The 27175-nt window shown below is 26.7% G+C and overlaps 3 protein-coding genes across 4 annotated transcripts; 1 reads left to right on the top strand and 2 right to left on the bottom strand.

The window, feature by feature from the left end:
• Positions 1 to 5999: 5999 nt before the first annotated feature.
• LOC101491013 (transcription factor MYB7-like) lies at positions 6000 to 7727 on the bottom strand. The gene is made up of 3 exons (XM_012714048.3): positions 7426 to 7727; positions 7162 to 7291; positions 6000 to 7065 (listed from the first exon to the last, which is right to left on the bottom strand). Exons 1-3 carry the CDS (start codon positions 7556 to 7558, stop codon positions 6318 to 6320), a joined length of 1011 nt encoding a protein of 336 aa, XP_012569502.1. The 5' UTR covers positions 7559 to 7727; the 3' UTR covers positions 6000 to 6317.
• A 1432-nt stretch (positions 7728 to 9159) lies between these two features.
• LOC101490696 (uncharacterized) lies at positions 9160 to 12765 on the top strand. 2 transcript variants are annotated; one of them, XM_004494424.4, is made up of 8 exons: positions 9160 to 9481; positions 9568 to 9627; positions 10063 to 10227; positions 10535 to 10717; positions 10967 to 11097; positions 11732 to 11900; positions 12011 to 12140; positions 12300 to 12765. In XM_004494424.4, the coding sequence occupies exons 1-8, from the start codon at positions 9293 to 9295 to the stop codon at positions 12560 to 12562; spliced, it is 1290 nt and encodes a 429-aa protein (XP_004494481.1). In that variant the 5' UTR covers positions 9160 to 9292; the 3' UTR covers positions 12563 to 12765. The 2 variants fall into 2 exon arrangements, with proteins under 2 accessions (XP_004494481.1, XP_012569474.1); XM_012714020.3 differs by having other exon boundaries at positions 9341 to 9481; positions 9558 to 9627.
• A 913-nt stretch (positions 12766 to 13678) lies between these two features.
• Positions 13679 to 15946, bottom strand: LOC101490374 (uncharacterized). The gene is made up of 6 exons (XM_004494423.4): positions 15776 to 15946; positions 14886 to 15687; positions 14635 to 14733; positions 14475 to 14540; positions 14326 to 14391; positions 13679 to 14228 (listed from the first exon to the last, which is right to left on the bottom strand). The coding sequence occupies exons 1-6, from the start codon at positions 15805 to 15807 to the stop codon at positions 13887 to 13889; spliced, it is 1407 nt and encodes a 468-aa protein (XP_004494480.1). The 5' UTR covers positions 15808 to 15946; the 3' UTR covers positions 13679 to 13886.
• Between the last annotated feature and the right edge of the window lie 11229 nt (positions 15947 to 27175).

Below are 27175 nucleotides of genomic sequence, written 5' to 3'. Positions count from 1 at the left end.
TACGAAATATCTGAACTTGAGGTTGAAACAAATATCAACATTTATAAAATTTATATCACACCCAACTTTTTTAATTTCCATTTGAATATACTTTATTCATTTGTAATTCTTTGTTTTACAAAATTAGTATACTTTTAGTTTTGGGCAATAATTAAAAAAAATGTAAATATTGAAAATACACAAATATTTTAAATATATAGACTAAAAACAAATAATGTATATATGGACATTAATTTTAAAATGCATTTTATTTTTCGAACTTTCAAATTTAACTAAATATTTTAATGGATCAATTTGAAGAGCTTTATCGATGAAATGTTCAATTTTCAACATCATATGAATAACAAATTATTATGGGTTTTGAAATTGAAATTTTATACAAAAAAGAGCTGTATAAGTATTTTTTTCGGATTAGAAAGTAAATGCTATACAATATTTTGTTAACAAACTGTACAAATTCGACCGGGCCAAAAACGTTGTATGGGCTAGGCCATTATTTTAGTGATTCGCTCTTTTATCTCTATAATTCGGAATTGTTAACTAATTCCAATAATTTATTACTACATCCTGTCCTAAATATAAAAAAAGACAGCTAAATTAATAAAAATTTAGTATACTTAACAAATAAGATAATATTGTTTGAATTTTTTCAGAAACCAAAAGTTAATTATTAACAATAATAAAAAACAACTACGATTTTAATCCCTTCTCTACATTGTCACGATTTCAAACTCTATGTGACACAATTGAGTTTAAATCCCAAAATCAGTTACATATAACAATTTAATAAAAGAAGAGCATTAAAAATAGAGACATATAGCTAAATGAAAACAAACATCCATTGCGTAAGTTTGAGAATTCAATTATATAATAGATTGAAAGAGGTTAATCAAATTTTAATTTAAAGGATTCAACTACTCATATTCAAGAAAATAAAAAACCGTGATAAAGAAGAGACCACACCAATTAAATATTTAAATCACGATGGTTCAGTATTTTTGTATCGTTTTTCCCAAGCATTCAATGTGCAAGAATACCTTTACATTTGGTATTTTTTTTCTTAAATGTTGATATAATTTGTCAAGGTATGGACCATGTCGCTCTAATAAACTTGAAAATACAGCAACTTGCTTGGTGAACTAGTTCAAAAAACCAATAAGAAATAACGATACCCCGTAAGTAAAGTAAATGTATCCTTCTTATACTACATTTAATAAGAATGAGTATGAGTTCCATATCCGTAACTTTTTAAAAAACATTTTAATAAATTTATTATCAAATTTAATATTACGATGCATTGTTATGCAGTAATATTTGTGAATAAACAAATGTTATACTTTTTATTTAGTAATGCATAATTACAATTATTGCATTAACAAACAATTTATTTTACAAAATTATCATTCGTTTTAAAGAATTAATTATAGTTGTTGATATCACAAAATCGAAATCCATTTAAAATCTTACCGTAGTAGATAGACATGTTTCTTTATGAAGCGAACATATATATGTCGAATGGTTAGTGACTATTATCCATAACCATGAATATCCATTTACATCCATACACATAATTTGTCATTTGTTTTCTGTATCTCTCTTACTTGAATGATTTTGCATAGAATGGAAGCTTAATGAGTACTAATATGTGAGTGTGTTGTTTGAGGATATACAAGTACTAGTATAAAAAGTTTTAAGGTGGGTCCAACTCCTTGTAAGGACTACTCACGAGTATCCTTTAAATAATGATTTCTTGTCAGCTTATATCAATTGTATATAGAAATAAGCGACCCCTCTCAATCATATAATTGTCAAGTCTAATTTTCAACTTCTAGTGATATGATCATTCATGTTACACCACCGACGACTGCATAAGAAATTTATTTGTCTTTAAACTAAATGGCCTTTTTCAAAATTTCATTGGTTGCCCATTCTTGGATATACCGGTTAAAATCATTCCGGGGAAATTACTTCTATAATCACAATATATTTTGAAAAATTTATGGTGTACCCCACGTTTGTATCTATATCCTTATAAAATTTAAAAAATATTAAATATATTTTATTAGAATTTTCTTTTTAGTTTTCTGATACTCTCTACTAGAAAATATTAAAAAAAGTTTTATGGTACTATTTTTTAAATAACTTTTTTTTGGAAAATTTAGAAAAAGTTTATATAAGTATAACTACTTTACCTGAAAATTAAAAAAAAAAAAATCGAAATGTAACTTTTTTATCGGAAAGTTAATTTTTTTTTTCTAGAATATAATTTCTTTACTGAAAAAAGTTTTTCGATAAAATTATTTTTTTTTTTTTATTTTAAAATTTATACGATGACAAAAATATTATTTAATTTTCTTGTATTTGTAGAGATAAAGATAAAATATAAAAGATATAGTACAAAATTTTCATATATTTACGTATATATTTAAATATATACTAACAAATATAAATAATTTAATTATTTTATCTTTTATTTTTATTTTTGTTTGTGTGTGTCTAAATATATGTCTAAAAATCTTGTGATCACACAAGTGTTTCTATCATTCTCGAGAGTCTCTACTTATTACAGAAAACAACATTTTGATGACAGAAATGTCTACTACCTATGCATCCAACCATCCACAATTAGGCCCGATAATTGGCACGTGGAATCTGGCTATTGCACAGGACCCAAAATTACTAGGGTCTTATTTTTTAATTAAACTAATTATTATTATTATTTTTCATAGAATCAAATAAACACTCAAATTCAATAAGATATAATTTATCGTAGAGGAAATGATTTATTGCACTCTACTTTATTGAACTCAACCAATAAATTTAGTTAGGGAATTAGTCCAGAAAAAATATCATAATATTTATTTTGACAAAAAAGAAAACAAAAAATTAAGAACATTGTTATTTGATTTTTCTTTTGATATGTTATTTGGTAGTATTTTTGAAAGTTATAAAATTTAATTATTTAGTAGTATTTTTAAAAATTACGAATTTGTTTCGAAATGTGTTGTAAGGATGGCTCTTTTTTAAATATATAGAAGGTTAGTATGAGTTTAAAGTTGTATTTATATCTTATTTATAATTTGTTTATTTTGATGAATTTATATAAAGTAGGTTGAGTTTTTTGTGTTTCATTTGATAAAAATATAATATTTCAAAATACTATATAATTATTAAAATGATCTTTTTTTTATTAGAGGTCCAAATTTTTGAATTGGACCAAAGCCTCCAAAAATATTAAGACGACTATATACATAATTCAACTATGATTTTGATGTTTAAGCAAATCTCCTATTATATACATAACTTATTTTATGATTTCGAGTTAAATTTGTTTTTCTTCTTATAAATATATTGTATTTCATTTTTTAGTTTTTCTAAAATATTTCTTCAAATAATGGCTCAAATGTTTTTCGTTAATAAATTTAGTCATTTTTTTGAAGTCAACTCATGATTATGTGTATCTTTATAATTTTTAAATGATTTTTTTTTGTTACAAAGTGTTTAAGACATTATAAAAATATTTCTTACAAAAAGTTAATAATTTTTTAAAAAGGATAAACTAAATATGATTTTTTAATCTTTTAATGTTTTAAAATTAATACTTAATTCATTTTTTTTAAATTATAATTGTTTGTAGAAAGATTCTTATAAAGTTTTAAATATATCTAAAAAGATCATTTAAAAATTTAAATGGTATACATGAATTGACTTAATAGCAAAAATTGAATTTGTTGAAGAAAAAAAAATTGAGAGACTATTATTTAAAAAAACATTTTAATAAAACTAAACATGAAATATGCTATATTTATAAGGACCAACAATTTATTTAACCTTATAATTTTTTTAGCAATGATAGTGTTTAATAAACATTCAATTTCCATATCTACAAAAAAGATTCTATTAAATGAAACTTTCAATAAATCTATCTTATTACATTTCAACGATATTGTTTATTTTGTAGGACCCGTAAAAATGAAGAAATAGGCGCTTCTATAAACAGCTAAAACTTTCCTTCCTTAGTGGTAGGATTAAATTTATGATCGCTAAACTAGGGGAAAGCGCATTTAAACTCACAAAAATAAGGGAACCAATAAAAAACTAAAAATGTACTATGCATAATTTTATAAAATTGAGGGTGTATATACATGGATCTGCCGTGAGGTGAGTTTTACTAACTGAATCATAAATATTTATTAAGTAAACGTTTAAACTATAATTCGTCTTTATACTCAAACAAATTTAATAATATATATGAATTAAACTAAGATTAAATTTATTGAAGATGAGATGAGGTTGACCTAAATGTCAATTGAAATAAAATCATAAAATAATTATTTAATTATGATTAACAATTGAAAATAAATTTTATCATGTTTTAAAATTCAAAAATTACTCATCTAAAAAAACTTCAAAATGACTCTTAAAATATTACTTTATTACAAGATTTTTACATAAATTAATATATATTTCGTTCATTCTAAAATATATCTAAAAAAATTGATATATATAATTTAATTTCTAGTATTTTTTTTAATTCCTAGTATTTTTTAATTCATAGTAATTGATATATATCTCAAATTTAATTCCTAGTATTTTTCTTTTTTATATTTTGTAGATAAAAATCTGATTGTGAATATAACAAAGCTAACAAGTAGGAGTGGCGGTGAATAAATGACGGGTTTGGAACCCGAGTCTAATCCGTTCTAAATTTTGGCGGGGCCCACCCTAGAAGCATAGCATCTATATCAACTTGTATCTAAAGAGTAGTTTCCCAAGCCTAGCTACAATGCGATTATTAGTTGTACACTTTTACCACCTAATGAAATTGGAAGTTTCTCTCTTGCAATTAAACTCTCTCTAGTTGCTACAAGTTAAACATGTTAGCTCACATCGTTATATTCTCTAAATTGAATTACAAAAGTATTATATGTTTGTAAAATATCAAATCAGTTAATTAAAAGTATATTTGAAATTTAAATTGACAAATAAAATTAAATAAATTTGTAATTTTGATATATAAAATAAAGTTTATTGGATGTTATGAGATAATTTGATAGTTTAAAGGATAATGAGGTTGCGAGTTCAACTGATTTATGATAAAATTAACAATTAATTACTTATATTTTTTTTATTGAAAACAATTGTTTAATAACTTAGATGTTAAAATCATAGGGCATGAGTTAAGTTGAGGGTCTTTATCTCATTGTACGGAGAGGAAGTGATCAACTTTGAATTAAATTCACAATAAGTGGTGCCACTCTACTTACACGCACATGATCATGTTATTATTATTATTAGCCTTTAGTCACCATTCCGTGCGTAAATGATTTATGACTTGTGATAAAGTATGCAACACGTTCCAAAATGTCAAGGATATATATCATTTCATCCATTCATTGGAATCTTTTTTTCTGATATTATTATCTACATTAATTTAATCTATGGTCCTCATGTCCTTTTCTTGGTGAGTGAATAAAATTATTCACTTGTTGTTTTATAGAGAGAACAAGACTAACCGTCTGTTAAACAAGTAAAAATGAAACTTACTTAGTTGGGAAAGTATCAAAGGCATTATTTTAAGTAACTGAATAAATTATTCCTCTGTCAAGAAAATGATGGCCACCCTTTAGAATCTTTCATTGGTTAAAGTGTTGTCATTTTGAGTATTCTCAAATAAGACAGTGTGGTGAGAGAAGATCATGCACTTTGAAGACATTCTCAACATTTTTTGTAGCCTAAGTTATCATTTAACACTTTCTATTACATTACATTGTTACCAGTTAAAATGCAAGTAAAATTGATGAATTCATTAAAGGTGAAAAGCCTAATACTTCACACATATGAAAAAGTAACTATTCTCCCATTTGAAAAAGAAAAATGAAACTAGTTATCCTCTATCAATAAACCAGTAAAAGTATGTGCTGTTATAGAAATAGAAAATGCACCATTGTAATGCCCTAAATACATCAAAGAATTAAAAATATGACCAGGATGAAAAATGTTCAATGAAAAGCATATATATAAAAGCAAAATCTTTGATTGCAGCACATAGTTCAAGTGGTTGAACTGAGACAGCTGAAAAAGTTAACTACTAATATAACATATTAATAATTAACATTTTCCTATGAAAAACAACACTTATATTGAGAACACAAATCTAAAATCCCTTGGATCCCCTATAAAATAATTCTTTATGTAAAAGGCTGTTATACATGTCCAAAAGCTGCTGTTAACTTCTGAATGTCCTTTGGCAAAATACTATAAGCTTGAGAAGATTCTTGCTGCTTAGAATGATGCAATGTATGCCATCTAAATCATCAAGGGACAAAATTTGTGGCAGGCTTTATCTGGTTGCATAAAGATTCAGGTGCTTGATTTTGTAGCATCAACATTGGATTGTGAAGATACTCACACCACTTAACTTCTTCTTCCTCCCAATAATTGGATCCATTATTATTATTCACATGAAAAGAGCCTGAAGAAATAGAAACATCTTCTGATGGTTTATAGCAAAAAGAACTAGTAGTTGGTGGAAGAATAGACATGATGTTACTATTAGAAGTAAATTCAGAGTTCATGTCAAAGGGTACTTTTCCTGTTTGGTTAAACCAATGAGAAGAGTTTGAATTTGTTGGAAGATTATTCATCTGAATTGAGTAATTTCCCATCAAATCAATGTGTTGGCAATTATTATTAGTGTAACTCTCTTGTTGAGATGTCATAAACCTTTCATAAGCCAAGTCTTTATTATTGGTTAACATGTTACTATCACTTTTGCTTTTACCTTCCAATTCCATCTCATTTGGATATCCTTTTAGAATAATTGAAGACTGTTTTTGCTCATAGGAACCTGCATCTGATTTGAAACTTTCTGATCTCACAAGGTTCAATTCATCTGAAACTTCTCCTACTTTCTCTTCATCTCCATTCTCAGCCTCAGAAATTGGTTTATGAGTTAAAGGATCTATACCCTTTTGTCTAAGTTTCTTCTTTAAACAAGAATTCCAAAGATTCTTTATTTCATTATCTGTTCTTCCAGGCAATTGTGCTGCAATTTGCGACCATCTAAGAAAACATCATGGTATCATATGATATGCATGTAAAGAATATATAAATGAAAACAAAACAAAATTCATGAGAAGAAGAATTGGATTTATTTACCTATTCCCTAGTACTGAATGAAGTTCAATGATGAGATTTTCTTCTTCTTGTGAAAATGTACCTCTTTTTAAATCAGGCCTTAAATAATTAATCCACCTAAGCCTACAACTCTTACCACATCTTTGAAGACCTTTCAATAAAATACAATGGACAAAGAAATTAATTAATTAATTAATTAATTAATCAACAAACTTTTCTTACCTTGATTTAATGGTATAGGAGATTGAATTAAAAATATGGACTATATATTATATTTCATTATACCTGCTTGCTTAGGAACTGAACTCCAACATCCATGACCAAATTGAGTAATATGTTTCAAAAGTTTTTCATCTTCCTCAGGTGACCATAGACCCTTCCTAAGCTTTTGTTTGTAGCAACAAGAGTGTCTTCCCATTTGTAGTTTGGTTTCTTCCACTTACAAATACAATGAGGTGAGAAATTTTATGATAAACAGAAAGATTGTTGAATTTATTATCTCTTAAGAGAAATGTCACTAAACCGGACCGTGACATGTAAAACATGAGAGTGTGAGAGAGATATCGTAATTGTATCATATGAAGTGTGAAACAATTGAAAAGGAGTTGAATTAATACAAGAGTGAGGTCCCATGATTATGAGAGATGTCATAGTCATTAAGGTACCTTCTATTTTCTTTTTCCTATTTAAAAAATACACGTGTCCTTATGTTTCTTTAGTATTCAAAATATATACATGTAATTAGTTTTATGCATCTTATCTTTACATGTGTGATGACATGACAAATGAAAAAGAATACAAAATGCATTAATTAAAATAACATTGTGGTTTCTTTGATTAGATATATTTTGTAATGTAATGAAGAGAATACATTTCATCATGTTTATTTCATTTTATTTTGAGCAATTAGTTAAATCAATGAATTTATAATACAATGACTCAATAGTCTATGACCGAAATAGATAATGTATGTTTAAGGAGGAAAATGTAAAGTAATTTTAGTGTATTTGTGTGTATAAAGGAAAGAGGATAATGAAAATATTGAAGAAAAAAAATGAGAGATAAGTGTAAATTAAGAGAGTTATAGAGAGAAAGTCACCATACCTTTCTCTCCTTAAAAGGTAGAGGATCTCTACTCGTCTATGTCCTACCTTAAATCAAATCAAGTTATTCTTTTTTTATATAAATTAAAAATAAAATATTTATTTAGCTAAAAAAAATCAGATTACAATATATCACTGAAAATAATATTTAGGCCTACTAAATTAGACTTCTGAAGTAATATAAATAATATTTATTATTAATATATTAGATTTTGTATTAAATAATAAATTAGCCAACCTTTCCGGTAATTTCAACATACTATCTTATATTACTTTTCAACATACTTAAATCTAGAAAATTTTACTGCATATCCTACATTTTATATTCCTAGCTCCATATTTTAATAAAAATTTCATTTTACTCTTATTTTTAAAAAAAAATTAAAAACTAAAATATTTTTCAAAATAAAAAACTAAACAAATCTTGGTAACAGTTTGTCAGTATATTAAAAATAATAATACAAATATAAGTTGTTAAAACATGTAAGAAAAATTTATAATATTTACAATATTTATAAAGGGTTCGTCCATAAAGAATAATCTAAAAAATTTAGTATATAAAATCATATTTTTGTTTATTTTATCTCTTGAGTTTGAGTTTGTGGTATGTAAAATTTATTCATTATAAGTTAAAAATATTTAATTTTTTGTAATTTTTTTATAAATATTTACATGTTTGTATAAAATTACTAAAAAATTTAAAAACTATTAAACATATGTTATTTTAATAGAAATTAAAAATTATTGATAAAATAATTTTATATAATTATATTTATCGAGACAATTTCTTTTATTAAATTTTATAAAAATAAAATAAAAATTTATTTAACCATAAAAAGTATCGGCTGGTCTTTCTTCCCCCTCTTTTTCTCAAAGCAAGGAAAACCAAATTTAAATGTAAATAAATATTAAGAAAAGCAGGTAAAATAATTTTGAAGAACAAATAGATAAGTTAGCGCAGAGCAATAAGGAGATTAACGCTGAGGGAACAAAACAAGGAAAAGAAAGTGATCATTAATGGTTTATTGAAGAATCGCGTTTGGAAAAATATGGATTCAAATGTGAGGGATTTCATAGCAAAGGAAGTTGCTGATTGGAACGACGAGGTAATCGCCGTTGCTCGATTCAAAGCATTTTCCGGTCAAAGATCCGATTGGCAACCAACTTTCATCTTCTGGAGAGATTTGATAATCAAAATCGCCACTCATTTTCGTTTCCTCCTCATTCAACCTTCCCAGGTACTAGCTACTAGGGTTTTCCAATTTCCTTTTTTTTTTCTTTTTCTTTTCTTTTTAACTCTTACCTTAAATTTAGTTATTTTCAGGTCAAGAATGTTTGGTTTAATCGAGGAGGGTTAACCCCTTTGTGTCTCGACCATGTACTGGTAAGTGTCACTCACTAAAAGCATGTTATTTTCGTTGTGTAGAACTTATTTCTTACAAATATTTAAAATAGAATTCGAGTGTAATGGAGATGATGCTTAGTATGTGTTAAATAGTTTTACACCAACTTTAAATGAGAAAACATAATATTGCCATGTACGTTTATTGAAACAGAAGTTTAAAACTAAATTCAAAATGCTAAATTCTTATCGGATGTAAAACTAGTTTTAAAATAACTGCAGAATGCTGAATTCTTATTGGACACAAATGTAAAACTAGTTCAAAAAATAACCGCATAATGATGGATTTAGTGTAAAACTAGTTCACACTAACTGTGCATGTCTCATTTTTCTCATAGAATTCATGTTGGCCATACCCAAAATCAGTTGTTTGCTTTAGTGTTTTGTTTTTTGTCTTTACATTTTATCATTTTCCAGTCTCTAATGTATAATGAAGGTGACATCACTAGACCTGGGGATCTTGTTGATCCAACTACTGGAAGATTCTCCCAACTAGTCAGAAAAGTGACAAGCTTAATAAGCAGACCAGCTACACCAGATATTGCGGCTGAAGAATCTGTCATCCTAACTGCTATGCTTAAGGTTGTTTAGCAATTCATTTATTCCAAGAGCTTTTTTTCTTTTGTTTACCTTTTTTTTATGCATGTTGTGTTTGGTTTACCTTGTGTATTTGTAATTAAGATTGGTCAATATATTTCCTCGACACTGCCACCCTCATAGAGTTCATTTCAATTTTTCATGGAAGAATGGTTCCATATCAATTTTAATGGTGTATGATTCCTGAAGTCAATGATGGTTGCCGTATTTGTGCTGAATTATCCTTTGTTTAAGTATGCTAGATGTTTTCAATACTATAACTCAAATTACAGTTCTGTTTCTTCATATGTAGGATAAGGCTGCTGAAGTTGTCAAACATCTATCAGAAAGTCACTGGAATTCATCTTGTATCATTACGATGAAGAAATTTCGAGAGATATCTGGAGGGACTGATGAAGCTTCTGTAATGTTGAGGTATCTGTCAGGGTGTAGAACAGCACACTATCTGTCAGTCCTTAAGAACGAACTTGTAGAGGTACATAAACTTTCTAAATTTATTCCTCACAGTAGTATTCTATCCCGGGCATGCTTTTTTTTCAACTATATCACATTTTGGTGGCACATCCAATAACTTTTGGCATTTCTGGTAAATTGATAGTAAATCTGATAGTCATTAATACTGGCCAGGATTGTTTCCTTACTGTGGGAGGAATTATCATTTATCAATACTGATTTAATTTTTATGCCTGAAATACTTGTCTTATTTCCATTTTTAATTTCACAGGGGGTTAAAATCTCACTCTCAGCAGCAGCGTTATCTGGCATCTCTAATTTAGATTATGATGTTCTGTACTTGATTTGGACAATTGAGAAGCTTCAGCAACAATTAGATGTGATTGACCGGCGTTGTGAATTGTAAGTTTATTGTATGTAATATGTATGAATTGTTATACCTGTATATGTTTCCTGGAGGTTATTAAATGATAACGAAGAAATAATAGAAGCTTTCCCCATTAGCCAAACTACTTTCTCTTTCTTGTTCCGCAGTAGATTATTATATTTTATGTTAGTGGCTATTTGGTTTTGATTAATTTTATGCAAAGAATAGCTTGAAGCTCTTTTAGTAGGATTTTGGTTATAAGTTTTGTACACATAAAAGGCCAATACAAAACACACTTATTCGACACAGGATATAATTAACTTAATGTTTGATCCTCAATCATACGATGTTATACTTTTGTACTACTATCACACAACCACTGTTTTAGACTTTTCATACCTGATGGAATTTTGGACCCCCAGTGATATTATGTTTGGTTTTCCTTTCTATAAACATGAATTCACCACAAGAATTTGACTACAGTTAATTTGATTGGCTGTACAAATTTATGCACATGAGGAATGCTTTTAACAATCAAAATTTACTATTAGTTCTAGTGATTTTCTTATCATATACTGCCTTCCCAGGTTTTAGAGCTATGCTGCATCAGTGTAAGGATGTTTGTTTTGCTTAAAATAGTATAGTTGCCTCACAGATTGATTCCATTAGGTCGAGAAAATCAGCAGTGGCTTCTCTTCATTCTGGGAACAAAAAATTAGCTCTCAGGTATGCTAGGGAGCTGAAGTTGGTCACCCAAAGTAGAGAAAAATGTTTGTCACTTTTGAATAGAGTAGAGGAAGTATTCGGTGTTATTGTTGATGCCGAGTCAGCGAAAAAGGTACAACTTTAAATATTATATCAAATCAATCAGTTTATCCCAGGTTCAAAATATTACATTGAACTGCATACTGTCTTGGTTATATCCAGTAATCCATTCTTTGTTAGCAGGTTTCTGAAGCTATGCAGATTGGAGCACGGGCTATTAAAGAAAATAAGATAAGCGTGGAAGATGTTGATCTGTGTTTGAGAGATCTCCAAGAGAGCATTGATTCACAGAAGGAAGTTGAAAAAGCGCTAGGTATGTTTTGTCATATCTTTTGTGACTCGTGTTCACTGAAACAGATTGTGATAGATATTGAACTGGAGTGGATTTCAGGATGTTGGTATTTTGTAAGTTGCGACTTACATCAATAATTAGGATTTGAATTTTTTAAGCATGCTGTTTTTTTGGCTGCAGAGCAAAGTCCGTCGTTCACAGATATCGAGGATGAAGATATTGAAAAGGAACTCGAGGAGTTAGAGCTGACTCTTGGTAAAGAGACTCAAGTTGCTACACCAGAAAAGGCTATTATCAGTGCAGAAGAAACTGCAACTGTGGAAGCTTCTGAATGTCTCAGTGACGCGCTCTCAAATCTCAAACTTTCAGACAACCCAATCGGGAAGCCAAGAATCACACAGGTGGTGTCTGATAGAGACAAAACAGCAAATTTAGTAATGTAAGCCGTATATAAAAAAGTGAAAAGAGTTCAATAACTAGATACTCACAATTTAAACTTAGTCATATTTCACTATTTTGTCACATTATAATATTATTTCTAAAATCTCTTTAGATTAAACGTTTGTGTAAAATATGGCTGTGTTTAGATTTCGGCAAACTGATGCATACTTTGATTATTTGTTAATATACAGGTAAGTTAATTTTATATTTTGTCAATTACGTCCATTATAGGTTATAGTTTGGTTTTCTATTTTTTAAAAGTTCCATGTCGGTTGGCATATGTTAATAATTTTACGTCAAATTAGTCCTTTTTGGCAACTCTCTACCTATTGTTGCCTCTAATTTCAACTCTGTGTGACAAATAAAAATACGACATTGCTGAGCGAAAAAGATTGACATGGATGAGGATTGTAAATTCGTAATTTTAATCATGTTTGGTAAAAAAGGAAAAGGGGAAAGCAGAAATAGGGTTCGAAATTGGAAGGAAATTATTTTCTCTAAGACACGAAAGTTTGAACCTTTGATACAAGAATTATTCACATTGAATACCAAGAGAGTTTCAAACTTTTAAATATAAAAATACTCACGAAGATAGGAAAGAAGAGTACTCCCTGAATCCCAAATTAAGTAACATTCCAGTGAAAGAGAAATTTGTATTCTAGTTTTCCCCTCAAATAAAAGCAATACTACTAAATATACACTACTCTCAAATTAATAGTCTAATGATAAAAAAGGATAATTAATTAATATTATAACACATTGACTTATTTATTATTTTTCTTAATCATCATATAAGAATCTTAAATGTCACTTAATTAATTTACGACTAAGAAAGTACAAGACAACACCGTCAAATAGTAATAGAACTTTATATAATTTTCACAACTCTTGTGATTAGTTTGCATACTTTTGCTTTCTTTGGAAAAAAAAAATAACAATTTTAAAAAAATTAATTACTTTTAGAAGTTTTTTCAGTTGTTTGTTACGACTTTAAAATAATAGAAGTCGAAAAGAATTTTAGACAAATGATTTTAATGAGCGTTTTTTATATTTAAAATAAGTAGGAGTGAGGGAGAATGTATTGATTTTGTTTGAGAGATGCAAGTAATTTAAAAACATTTCCAGCAAAGTCACCACTGATATTCTAAAATCAGATATTAGTCAATTTTTGTACAGTGTTAACAAACTCTACACTCTTTAAAACTTGAATCAGCTGGTAGGAAATTGATTTTCCTCTATCGTTGGTAGGAAATTGACAAAGTATATAAAAAAATTACAGTTGGAAACATCAACAAAATTAAGTAGACACGTGGAGTTGTTAACCTATCAGAATAAGCCACACGTCCTGTCTGCAGGTTGATTCTTGTTGCCAAAAGTAGAGTTTGTTGTGGTGGAATTAGAGTTTCCAATGATAGGAAGAAAAGGTGCATTGGGAATTGACATTGGCAATGGCAATGGTGGTGGTGGTAATTGGTTGGAAAAACCAAACATCTGAACTATGTTGTTGATGTTATCTGTGACACTATTACCACTACCGCTCATTTGTTGTGGAATAGGAAACTGTACTTGTGGTGGCATAAAACCTATTAAATGTTGTGCATTCATATTCATATTCATATTCATATGATGATTCATTGGCATACAAATTCCTCTTCCCATTGACATTATCTGCATCATAATAATTCATAACATTCATCATCACATCCAATTCATATTTAATACCAACTCCAAGACTATATATTATAACTAATCTCACTTTTTTTACCTGTAATTGGAGCTGGAGCGTCTTAAGATATTCGATTGCATCGTCAAGCATGGAAGCTTTGTCCGTCTATAACAACATACAAAACAATATGATTAATTCAACTTCAACAACCTCTTATAATCACAAATATCAAATTAATATTCACAAACCTTATGGCAATTGGGTATGAGCTCTTTTAATGTGCGTATCTTCTTATTGATTTTATCTCTTCTCTTCTGCAAACATCCACAGCTATATATCAGTTACATGGAATTTACTCTTTTTTTTTTTAATTTATCATATTAAATATTATTTTAAAATTTTCCTCACCCTTTCAGATGAATTATGAATTTCCGAATTCTTGAAGCTTCTTTTGCCTTCACGAGCTAGTTTTTCCTTTATCATATTTTCTGGTGTTTCTTCATCATCCTGCATCATCACATAAACCTAGCTTTTTAAGAATGATGCACTCAAATTTCACACTAATATAACACTGACACAGATTGTGACATGTTAGTATGAGTGTCTTGTGCAGTGTAAGGATATTTGAAAAAGATAACATATGGTTGAATTGAACTTACATCACTTAAATATGGTGAATCATTGGTGTCGACTGTGTCCTCATCATGTCTTTTGAAACTAAAGTTTGGATCATTTGAGGCTTCAAGTGAACATACAGAAGATGGTTGTTCAATACCACAAGCTTTTCTCTTTCCTTTAAGTGCTTCTGATTTCTGGATTTGGTTGTTATTATATTGATCATCAAGTGTACTTTTATGACTCGCTGCAGTTTCAGAGTGTTCATCATGGTTTGATAATTTGTTAGCAGCTGTTAAAGTTAAAGTCTTTTGTTGTTGAAATTTTCTTACACCATGTTGTTGTGATGAATCTTTAGCTGATTCAATTACTACTTCTTTTGATACATTAATTCTTGTACTGTTTTGGTGATTATTTGATTTGAGAAACATTGCTGGTATAGAAAAGTTGGAGAAGTTAACTATTCCTGTTCTTTGATCACACCCCAAGTTTTGTTTCTTTGAGTTTGAATAATCCAATCTTTGTTTCTTGAGTGGAGTTGAATACATGTGAGGTTGTTGGAATTTTTCATTTGGTTTATGAAAAGTCTTGCTTTGAGAGGATTGAAAATCAATGTGTGATGAGCTGAGGTTTTGAGCTGAGAAATGATTCAAAAGTGATGAGTTTGAGTTTGTTCTTCTTTTTGTAGTGTTATTGATGATCACATCTTCCTTGTTATTTGAAGGGTTTGTTGAATACCCTATGCACAAAGGTGTGTTTTGTGTTGTTGTTCTATTTGATGATGTAACTTTTGCTCCAAGAATTTGACCATTTTCCCATACTAGTTCAAGGAAATCCTTGTCATTTCTGAAATAAAATCACGTTCATTATTAGAAAGTAATTAAAGAAGGAAAAGATAAAATAGTTGAATATGTGTGTGAGAGAGAGAGCTTACAGTGAGGCTAGATGAGAAGAGTTTGTTGTCATCCCTAAGCTACTAGAATCAAGCACGTTCTTAAGCAAAATGTGAAGTTTATTCAGAGAGCTAGTTTTGTATCTAAAGTGTATATATGTTGTTTCTGTTTTGGAGTTCTATATGTGTACGTAAGGGAAATGTTATATGTTATGTGATGAGAGAAACTATATATAAGCCTTTGCACTGAGATGAATGAATTCATCAAACAAGTAAGAATCAATGTGCTCTTCGTGGCCACTTGTGCGGCACACAAATTATATCTCAAATTTAATTCCTAGTACTAAACAAAAAAATAATAATTCAGGGATTCTCATTGGACGCTATATTGAGATAAAATAAAAGAATATTTAAAAAAAAAAAATTGTTATGTTTAAACATCATTTCTCTTCTCACAAATGTATATGCAAATTAATCATATTGTAACTTTATTTGTCTTTTTTGTATATGTTAGGTATCAATAAAGGACATATAATGGACCCTTGCTCACCATAATTTTATGGAGTATGATCTCTTACAATAATAGCTTTAATTTTATGCATGTGTTATCCTCAATATATTTAGATTTTTTTTAAATAGAAAAAGAAATAATATAAGATTTATAAAAAAGAATCAAGTTTTGCTCTATTCAAATTTAAACCCAAGTTAAAATAGATATGAAACTCTTATTTTAAACAATTGAATTTAGTGAATCTCTATAATTAATTAATCATATTATATTTTAGATCCAAAATTTTACATCCTAAAATCCTAACTTAGATTATTTCACCCTTAGATCAATCTTAATTTTACTGTACATAAGTTGTGGAACCTATTAGATCTAACTAAAACTAAACTATTAAAGTTATAATTTGTTGATGTTACTTAAGAGTTTGTTACGGTACTTATCATTATTATTCTCTTAACATATTATACTAACAATTTTCACAACTAATACATCAAGTCATGCTAGTGCTGTATGTATTGATAATTGCATTCTTTTTTCTCATGATGATAAATTAAACAAATTAGGTTATTTGTATTTGTCTTAGAAAATGACAGACCATATAGTTCCCCAAATCAAAAGAAGATAATGAACTACACACATGTATTACTTTTTGACGCACAGCATATATGTGTTAAGAATTTGGATAAACTTATATCATCTTTTTATTTTATTTTACAAAAAAAATAAAATAGTAACATATCATTTTCAAAGCCCCGACATTATGATTTATGACTTACTTTAGACACTATAATTTATTAATGAATTCTAAAAAATTTCTTACTTTAAATGAGATAAGATATATTTTTTGACACACTAAAATAAAAATATTACAATCAAATCTAATAATTAAATAAAAAACATATTAACAATATAAAAAAAAAAACAAAAATGAATAAAAAATAAAAAAATTAGATTCTCACAATTAAAGTAATTTATTTTTCCGGTTAATAGTAAAGAATAGAAGATGATTTTGATAAGGAAGAACTATTGAATATTGATAAGAGTTGAGTCTGAAATAAAAAGAAAGGGACACAAAAAGGGAATCTAATAGTTATGGGTGAAGTATAAGCCACATGGGGGGTTACCCTACCCTGAAGTCAACAAGAAGCATCAATTATATGATTAAAAGTGGGGACAAGAAAGGGCACGCACACCCCCTCATGTATTAGGAGTATAAAATGAGTGTGGAGTCTCCCACTTTCACGTGAAATTCACATTCACTTCACGTGCCTCCGTGTCATCTTGTCTGTACTTTTTTTATTATTAATTTATTGTCAGTACGTACTTTCAAATTTATATATAGAACATGCTGGTGGACATTCACCGACTATAAGGGAAACCAATTAACTAATTCAGTATTTTCAAAAAATATCTATGGTGAATACTGTCAAAATCTTCATTATGAAATATGGATCAGTTGGGTCATTTTACAAAATATGTTTTTTAGGACAACAATTTATATTTTAGGTGTATTTTAAATATATAATTAATTATCTTTAGTAAATAATTAATAAAAATAATAAAGTGTTGTAATTTATTAATTAATTGTAAAGTGTAATTAAATATATTTTTTAATGTGGTTAACTATGATTTTTAAATATATATATATAAATACATACAGGCACACATATTTTGTTCTATTATAAGGTACTCTTTTTTTACTTACCTTAATTAATTTTAAATTTTTTTCTGTCATTAACAATTAATATTACAATAAAAGTATTAATTAATTATCACTCTATTCAAGAATAATTGTAAAGATAATATTAACTTTTAACAAATTTCACACTACAAATCTAAGACCAACTTTTTTAATTACCGTAATTTGATCACCGTGATTAACTATATATACTTTTAAAATCCTATATTTTAGAAAGAAGGTAGTATATTTGAACCTAATTGAATGATTAATAGATATCGCTTATATGTATACACGTGAAATTTATAATAAATATATGAAATTTAAAATTATAGTTAATTATTTTCAATGAATAATATAAGAGTTCTACCATATTATTATATTTATACTATCAATTGGTCACGTAATTAACAAAACATTTAAACAACAACATTAATAATTTAAATTATTATCAATTAAAATATCATTTTTAAATATAAATGGAAGCATGAGTAGTTTTTTATTTATTTTAAACAAGTCAAAAATAAATATATTTAAAAAACGTTTTAAGCACAAGAAGTGCTTAAAGCAAAAGCAAAATAAATTTTACAATGTTTCAACTGTATGATCAGATCAAAAATACAAATTAAATTACTCAAACAAGAAATAAAGTAGTTAACTACAAGCGATCATATTGCACCGTAAGGGTTGAGAACACCATTTGTTATACCTGTAACAAAATTCTTTTACTCTTAAAAATGAACAATTATAAATGTTGTAAAAATATATTTGGATCTTTGTCTTTAATTATAAGTATCAATTGCATTTTTTTACATATATTAAAAAAAAGATAATGAATTTAATATGTAAATTTTATGCACAGATGTTACTAAAATATTCTTTGTATATTAATAAATTGAATTTGATATTTTTTCGTTTTTAATATATTTAATTTGATATTTGATCGTTTTTAATATATTCAATTTTATATTTAATTACAATTTTAATAAATTAATAGTAATTATATTTAAGTACATTCTTTTTCAAATGACAATCATTTATAACAAGAGAGAGTTTATTTAATTATTATTTAGGTGTGTAAAATCAATGTATCACATGATAAATCATATTTATTATGTAAAACAAAATCTTTTAATAATAGTTGTTGGATCAAAGTTAACGTTTGAGATTAAAATTTTATTAAGAAAATAATTTTGATTTGTTACGATCAACATTTTTATACAAGACGCAATTTGTATATTAATGATTAATAACATTTTATACAATACGTAATTTGTATGTTAATGATTATTGAATTAAGTTCAAACAATCTAAATTTAAATATTAATATTAATTTTTTAAAAATAAAAAATATGAGTTTGATGAAATCTAAATCCTTGAATCTAATTCATTGGCAAGTGACACACTAAATGCATATATTATTGAGTGCATTCATTCATCCCCTCTGCCGACTTCTTCTCTCCTAAATTTTCTCTCAACTCTTCTACCATATATCACTTGCATGTTATTTGTTGTTCTAAATTTTCTATTGAAGATAATGCTTTTTAAACCGTTTAAAAATAGTCTAAATATCCGTTACAGATCATGGCGCTAAAGAAAATTGGAAACTTTTAAATTGATTAGCAAGCTGATTTAAAAAAAAAAAAACTTTTACATCACTGATTGTTGTAACAACTGACATAAAAGAATTCTAAATTATAATTTAGCCACGATTGACCATAAGCAACAATCTTTTATAACAAAAAAAATATAATTTGACATATTATTATTTACGTATAAAAATACGATTAATTTAACTGACAAAATAATTAATTCAATTACATTATTAACTATAATCTTTAATACAATTTAAATTAATTATATTTCTAAACACTTAATTAAGTGTACGAAAAAGTGAATGACGATTAAATTTTTGTTTATAAAAGTAAAAACACACATGTACCACTTATGAATCTACACTACATTTAGAAAAGCAGAAACACAACACCAATTAACAGGAAAATAAAATTTACCCAAAGAACTATGAACCATTTGTATGCAAAAGTCACTTTATAACATATTGAGCTGTCAACTATAATTCAAATCAGGGTCACTTCTTAAAAACAATCTGTTGTTGCAAAAAACACAAACATGAAATAATCAATCGATCAATCAATCATAAAATTCACAATTAATAGATTTTAAACCATATGAAACCAAAATAATAATAGTCTTCGCTTTATAATACCAAATACTTACAAAACTGCGATCACATTACTAAACCGTTGCAAAACCCCACAAAAGCATCCAATACAAAATTATTGAAAACACACACCATCATCAGTTGTAGTATTATCTACATAAAAGCAGTTGTCAAAGCTAGTTCTTGGATTATCACTACAAGAAAATGTTGATTACCAAGGGACTAAAGTCGTTGGTAATGTGTAAAATTCATTGAAAAGTGATAAGAAACAACTATATATTAGGTACCATAATTAAGGTTCTGGCGGTCGTGTGGGCTATTTGGCATTCCACAATGAGTATATCTTCTCCAATAAGGTTCTCTAGAACCTTTTTTATGTTAGATTTTTCTTGTCTCTTTTCCTTTTGCTTGCATCTTTTGGTATTAAAAAAAGTCAACTATTCATTACCTCTCCTAACCAACAAAATGTAAAATCATTTAGTAAAAATATTAATTTCACACCGATTCAGAATAATTAAATTTATTTAGTAAAATTATTTATTTCATTCTCCATACTATTCTTCATTGTTATTTAATTTTCTATGGGAAATTGTTTTCATGAAAATTAATTTTGAATTAATTGGAAATTATTTTGAAATAATTAGTGTTCTGAAAAAATATTTGTTAGTTTGATTATGATTACTATATAAAGTTTATCATATATATTCATTGTGATTAATTTTTTTCATAAAATCAATTATAAATAATTTAATATTTTCTTAATTATTCTTTTTTTTTTTGTTGAGTTCTATTATGATTCTCAATATGATATTAGAACAGTATTAATTTTTTTTTTAATTGAACCTTAATTGATACATTTCTACTTTTTTATTGAATTTTTGATATCTTCAATCAATATTCTAGTTGGTTCTAATTTCTTTTTACTCTTATTTATCATCTTTGTGTTCTCATAAATATTCAAAATTTCAAATAGATTCATCGTATTTTTTATAAGAAGAACACTTGCAATTTAATTGGTTTGATGTAAGAATAATTTTCAGCGCACCTCTCAAGACCTCTAAAAAAAATAGCAACTAGAAAACTAGAGATGCCATTTTCTTATCCATTAAATAAAAAAAGAGATACTCTTCACTTAAAAAAAAACACTAGAGATGTTTTACTTCAACACATGACCATGTTCTCAATATAATGATAAAAAAATTTGCGAAGACATTTAATATTCTAGTAGTATATGTCATTTCTTCACATTTAATGTGGGTAAATATTTTTCACTAAATTTCTTTTTTTTTTCAAGAAAAATCAATACGAAGAGTGTTGATTTATTTAGTATGGAATTGATTCACACTCACAATATAGTGGATCTAACTTTCATTTAATATTTTTTTGAGGTTTGTACCGTGCACCTCCCCCCACTTTGACCTCCCACCCTCCATTCATATGGAAAATACCATGTTGCCCTTAGTTTCATATATGAAAACCTAAAAAAAAATGCACTTTTCTTTTTTCACCCACTTCATTTGAAACTTTTAATTATTCAAATCTGACCCTATCAAATCTTCGAAATATTGAAACATTCGAAATACAAAAGTAAGTAAAAATTTGAAACTTCCAAATATTCGAAACAGGATTTTGCCAGAAAATCGAAAAATTCTATGATGATGAAACTTTCGAAGTTCATTTTTCTCAAAAATAATGAAACTTTCGAAACTTTCATTGAATACGAAACTTTTGAAATGCAGAAAATTTCGAAAGTTTTGAACAATATGAAAGTTTCGAAATGCAAAAATTTCGAACATATTGAAACTTTCAAAATTTCAACTTTCGGAAGTTTGAAATTCAATGAAAATTTCGAATTTTGAAATTCAATGAAAATTTCGAATTTTGAAACTCAATGAAAGTTTCGAATTTTGAAAAATTTGTAATAAATTTAATTAGTAATAAATTTCAAAATTAATAATAAATTTCTATTCCTAATTTGAAAAATTAGTAATAAATTGCTATTCCTAATTTAAAAATTAGTAATAAATTTAATTAATAATTAAAAAAAATTGAAAAATTCGAAAGTTTCGAAGTTTTTGAAACTTTCGAAACTGACATAATTCGATTGTTTGAAACTTTCGAAGAATATGTGTTTCGGAAGTTTCAGATTCATCGAAACTTTCGAATTTTTCTGAAATTTGTGTTTCGGAACTTTCAAATTGATCAAAAGTTCCGAAAGTTATAGCTTCGAAAGTTTCACATTCTTTCAAACTTTCAAAGGTTTCTGAAAAACTTCATTTCGAAACTTTCAGATTTATCGAAAGTTTCGAAATTTATATTTAATTGTGTTAATTTAGGTTTCGAATGTTTTGAATTTAACTAAAGTTTCGAAATATAGAAAAAAAACTCACTTTGAATAATTTCGAAAATTTCAAACTTTTGAATATTCCTAAATTTTTGGAAAGTCAAAAAGGGTAAGATAGTCAATATCAAAAATTGGAGGATGGAAGGTAAAAACGGGGGGTGCACAGTACATTTCTCTATTTTTTTTAATAGAAAAAAAATCCATTTCCTTACTAGCTACATGTCATAACGGGCCGGCCCATAAAACTTGCTTGACTCTGCCCACTGAAATTAGACCCAAAAGCGACGGTAAAATATAAGAGTTTATTTATGAAAATTTTACTCCATACCCCCTAATTATACCTATACCCCAAATTATGAATTAATTAACGTTTTTGCCCTTATTTAAATGATAAAATTTCAAAAAATTTACCATTTTAAGTTTTTTGGAAGAGTTTTTTTTTTCTAAACTTCCGGTAAATTTCAATCCAAGTTTTCCGGTACACAAGATACATTCCGAAAAATTTATTTGAAGTTCTCCGGTACAGAAGCATGTTCCGGAAATATTTTTTGAAGTTCTCCGGTACAGAAAACTCTTCCGAAAAACATATTTTGAAGTTCTCCGGTACAGACACTCTTCCGAAAAACATATTTTGAAGTTACCCGCACTTTTCCGAAAAACTTTTTTAAACTTTTCCGGTACAGAGGCTTGTTCCAAGAAACTTGAGACTTAACATTTCCGACGATTTATGTTATATTAATTATGACATATTAATTATTAATTATTACAATATATTGATTATTTATGGTGTATTTATGATGTATTAATTATTTAACGGTGTATTTATAATATATTAATTATTTATGGTATATTATTATTTAAAAAAAATGGTGTGTACCGATCGGAAACAGCTTCTATACCAGAAATATTTGCAATGAAGTTTTATGATAGTACAATTTTTCATACCGGAAATCTTTTATAAAATTTTCCGGTAACAATCTGTACCGGAAAACTTGAAAAAAAATTTCCACAAATAAAGTGTGTACCGGGAGTTTTTTTTTTTCTTTTGATTTTGGAAAAAATGAAATGGTAAAATAAAAAAAAAAAATTGAATTAGTAAAATAACGACTTAAAAATATAATTGACATTTTAAAAAAATTATAAGGATATAAATATAAAAATGGGGTACAGGGTAAATTTTTCTTTATTTATTCGTGAAAAACAAATATTTGAAGCCGTTGAGAAGTAAATTTCCGGACAAACAAAAAGATCACATTACAAGAAGTTGGGCCTGTTGACTTTGTAATTCCATTTTCTATGCTTAAAAAACAGGAAGTTGAAAGAAAAACAGAAGTTACCGCGTATCTGTTAACAATATGAATCAGCAGAAAAGAAGAAGAATAAAAGGTGGTTAAGATTCCAATCAAAAAATGACAAAAATGACGCTAATATAGTGTAATAGTATATTAGATTTATCAAGGTGATCTCTTCTTATGTTTTTTTTTTGAGCCATTTTTTTTTCTTCGATTTGAGGGGTAATTTATGATTAATCTTATTTGTTTATATAAATCACACCTTCAAAGTTATTTTATTCTCTTTTTATATTTAAATAAATAGTTTCTCACATATATTTAGTATTTTTTTCTTAGTGATTTATCTATAATTTTTTCTCTTGAATGTGGCGGTAGTTTGTTCAACATGGTAGAGATATAATTTTTATTTTTTCCATCTTAATGCGGTTTTTACATAAACAAATAATTTGTTTTGTCGATATCATATTTTGAATAAGGGACTCATAGAGACTACCACAAAATTCAATATTATTTTAGTCTTACAAATGACTTGTCAACACTTGATTATATTGATGATGTCAGATACCGCATAAAGTCGATATGAACAAATATCAACAGATAATCTTTTCTAAATATGGATGACATTAAAAACTGTAGATCTGACGTTATTTTTGACAATTGACCGATGACAAACATTTATCTAGTTGCTAGAATTAAGATATTGGTTTAATAATTTATTTTTATCAATTTATGCAATTTAAATTGTATCATTAATGTGTTTTTTATTTTCCTAGTACTAAATTACCTTTGAGACAACAATTATATATGTTACCTCAAACAATCTTGGTTAAGTTTATCTTTATGATAAAAAAAAATATAAATACTAAATTATCTTTAATATAATATAATAAAAAACCTCAATAACATATAAATCCAATAAACTAATATATACTGTGTATTCAAAAATCAAGAACAAAATAAAAGTGATATTGTCTTTCAATTCTATTTTAACCGGATAAATGCTGATATTTTTAGATTAAATATTTTGTCTCATGTTTGAATTTAAAATTTTATTATTGTATAAATTAATTATTGTGACATGAACTATCTATTCTAAAATAAAAATAAAAAAAATGATATTTTTTTATTAAAAAAAAGGGAACGGTAAATAAATTGGACTTGGACACATTTTCTTCGGACTATTAAACAATACAAAACACTTACACACTGCTTTACATACACTTTGCGACCAAATGATAAATGGAAGCAACCTTATGGTTGGGATGTTGGGGAACATTTTAAATATTTTGTCTTTTCTCCCGCTTCAATATTTAGTCTCGTACCTTCTTCTTTTGCTAGCATTTTCCTTTTCTTTAGATTCAAGCAACTAAGTTCTTGTTCCCTTTTCAACTTGAGAAACCCTGGAAATTAAAAATAAAAACAATAATAATCGAATATATTTTTTTTCTTTATTTGTAATTTAATATTTATTTTGATTGTTTATTATTTTAAAGTTGATCAACCTTAGTCATTTTTTCGCACTACAAGTTAGTTATTTTTTCGCATTACTTTAAATATAAAATATAAAATATATTGAGTTAATAATAATTGTTTGAAGTGATATAGTTATTATTTCAATTGACATTCAAAATCTTCAAATTGACTTTAAAATATTAAAAGTTGTCCTTAAATTGTTATTTCTACTTTGAACTTTTAGAGTAGAAGACAATAATTTAAAGATCACTTTTTGAATTTAACATACCATTGAGACAATAATTATATATGTTAACTCAAACAATCATGGCTAAGTAAAAAAAAATCCTATTTTATATTCTATATATTTTGAAAAGAAGATTAACATTCAAACACTTAAAAAAGATAAAACACTATAATAAATCTTAAAATATATATTTTACTGAAAAATAATCATCTCATTTCAACGATTACTAAAAATTCAATACATGTAGGGATCTAGAAATAACAATAACGGTTAGGTGTCAATGTAAGTACCTTGCTAATTTGTGAGCTACCACATTTGCTTCACTTTTAAAGAACTCAACATGATAATTTTTAAAATAATGATTAAGTAATACTCTACAATATTCTAAAACAGCACCAAATTTTAATAAATTTACTTTTGATTAATGAAAGATATATCCATCACGAAAATTTTCCATTGTGAATACTAAAACATGAAGAGAAACATGTCATTGTTTTTAGGAAAAGACCTAAACATTTTAGCAGCTACAAGAATAGTCCAAACAACATTTTAATCTATCAAGAAGAATGCATGTATATTATATTTTAAATATATTCAAATGGTGGTTTGGACTAACTAACATTTCTAGGGGTTAAAGTATTAGATATGCCATCTTTCTCCTTCGAGCTTGTGACCATTTTTCTAAAGTGATGAGCCCAATATTTATAATATATTTGTCTTACTCTAAAGAGATAATATGATAAAATTGAGACCATACTAAAGAGAACTCTTTTGCAATTTAAAAGTGATGAGATAATATTTCAATCTAAAATAAAAGAAGACATTTAAATTTATTAATTATTTATAATATATTTGTCTTCCTCTAATGATATTAATAAAGATTCAGAAATTTAATATATTTTTTTATTGTTAAATTAAACTATTAATTTCTTTTTTATTATCAGCCCAAACTATTAAAATTAGAGTATTCTATTCTGTTTCAACGAATAAAATTACAAGCCTAGCTAAAAAAACAAGTAAAGATACTACTAATTTATTTTCTGTCCCCAAGACAGGAGCTCGGCATCACATTTCACCATTAAAAAAAGTCATTAGACATTGTTCGACAATTCTGATTATTATGCTTTTTTGTTTTTTAGTGCTCCCTCCTCTTGATATGTAATCTCTTTTTCTCCAAAACTATCATTGTCTTTTTTCTTTCTTTTTTTGAATTAAACAAATGGTAGCTTGATTTGAGAATTGAAAATTGAAAATTATAGTATTATTTATTTATGATAATTAACATATTAAATGTTATCGATAAGGACTTTGTTAAGAATTAATAAATATAATATTTAGTCAATTGTCACAACTAACATTTGATATATTGATAATTTCAAAAGTTGTAATTATAATATATTATGTTCTAAAGAATAAGGACAACAATAAACATCTGTCTAATTTATGTATATTAATTTCTTTATAAACTATATAGTAGTGATCGATGAATAATAATTTTAAATTGTTATGCCTCCAATTTATAATACATCTCGTTATATGTTAGTATGTTAGATAATCAAGAAAATATATAAAAGGTTTCAATTAGAATTTATTAATTATTTTATTAAAATACTAAAATAATTAATTATGCTTGATTATTCTCATCTTTTATTTATATATATATATATATATATATATATATATATATATATATATATATATTTTTTGTGTGTATAAAATTTTTATATTTTGTCGGTAGT

The sequence above is a fragment of the Cicer arietinum genome, chromosome 3 (assembly GCF_000331145.2).
Source record: "Cicer arietinum cultivar CDC Frontier isolate Library 1 chromosome 3, Cicar.CDCFrontier_v2.0, whole genome shotgun sequence".
In the NCBI taxonomy this organism is placed as follows: Eukaryota; Viridiplantae; Streptophyta; class Magnoliopsida; order Fabales; family Fabaceae; genus Cicer; species Cicer arietinum.
This window is presented reverse-complemented; position numbering and strand designations above follow the sequence as displayed.

What these genes read in the sequence shown, in the direction of transcription:
- LOC101491013 (XM_012714048.3), bottom strand. Translation starts at nt 7,558, where the DNA reads ATGGGAAGACACTCTTGTTGCTACAAACAAAAGCTTAGGAAGGGTCTA. An exon ending in TTCAGTTCCTAAGCAAGCAG is followed by an intron (nt 7,292 to 7,425) that starts GTATAATGAAAT and finishes TTTTATTGAAAG; the next exon opens with GTCTTCAAAGATGTGGTAAG. An exon ending in CATTCAGTACTAGGGAATAG is followed by an intron (nt 7,066 to 7,161) that starts GTAAATAAATCC and finishes ATGTTTTCTTAG; the next exon opens with ATGGTCGCAAATTGCAGCAC.
- LOC101490696 (XM_004494424.4), top strand. Translation starts at nt 9,293, where the DNA reads ATGGATTCAAATGTGAGGGATTTCATAGCAAAGGAAGTTGCTGATTGG. An exon ending in TCCTAACTGCTATGCTTAAG is followed by an intron (nt 10,228 to 10,534) that starts GTTGTTTAGCAA and finishes CTTCATATGTAG; the next exon opens with GATAAGGCTGCTGAAGTTGT. An exon ending in TTAAGAACGAACTTGTAGAG is followed by an intron (nt 10,718 to 10,966) that starts GTACATAAACTT and finishes TTAATTTCACAG; the next exon opens with GGGGTTAAAATCTCACTCTC.
- LOC101490374 (XM_004494423.4), bottom strand. Translation starts at nt 15,807, where the DNA reads ATGACAACAAACTCTTCTCATCTAGCCTCACT. An exon ending in TTCATAATTCATCTGAAAGG is followed by an intron (nt 14,541 to 14,634) that starts GTGAGGAAAATT and finishes GGATGTTTGCAG; the next exon opens with AAGAGAAGAGATAAAATCAA. An exon ending in CGCTCCAGCTCCAATTACAG is followed by an intron (nt 14,229 to 14,325) that starts GTAAAAAAAGTG and finishes ATTATGATGCAG; the next exon opens with ATAATGTCAATGGGAAGAGG.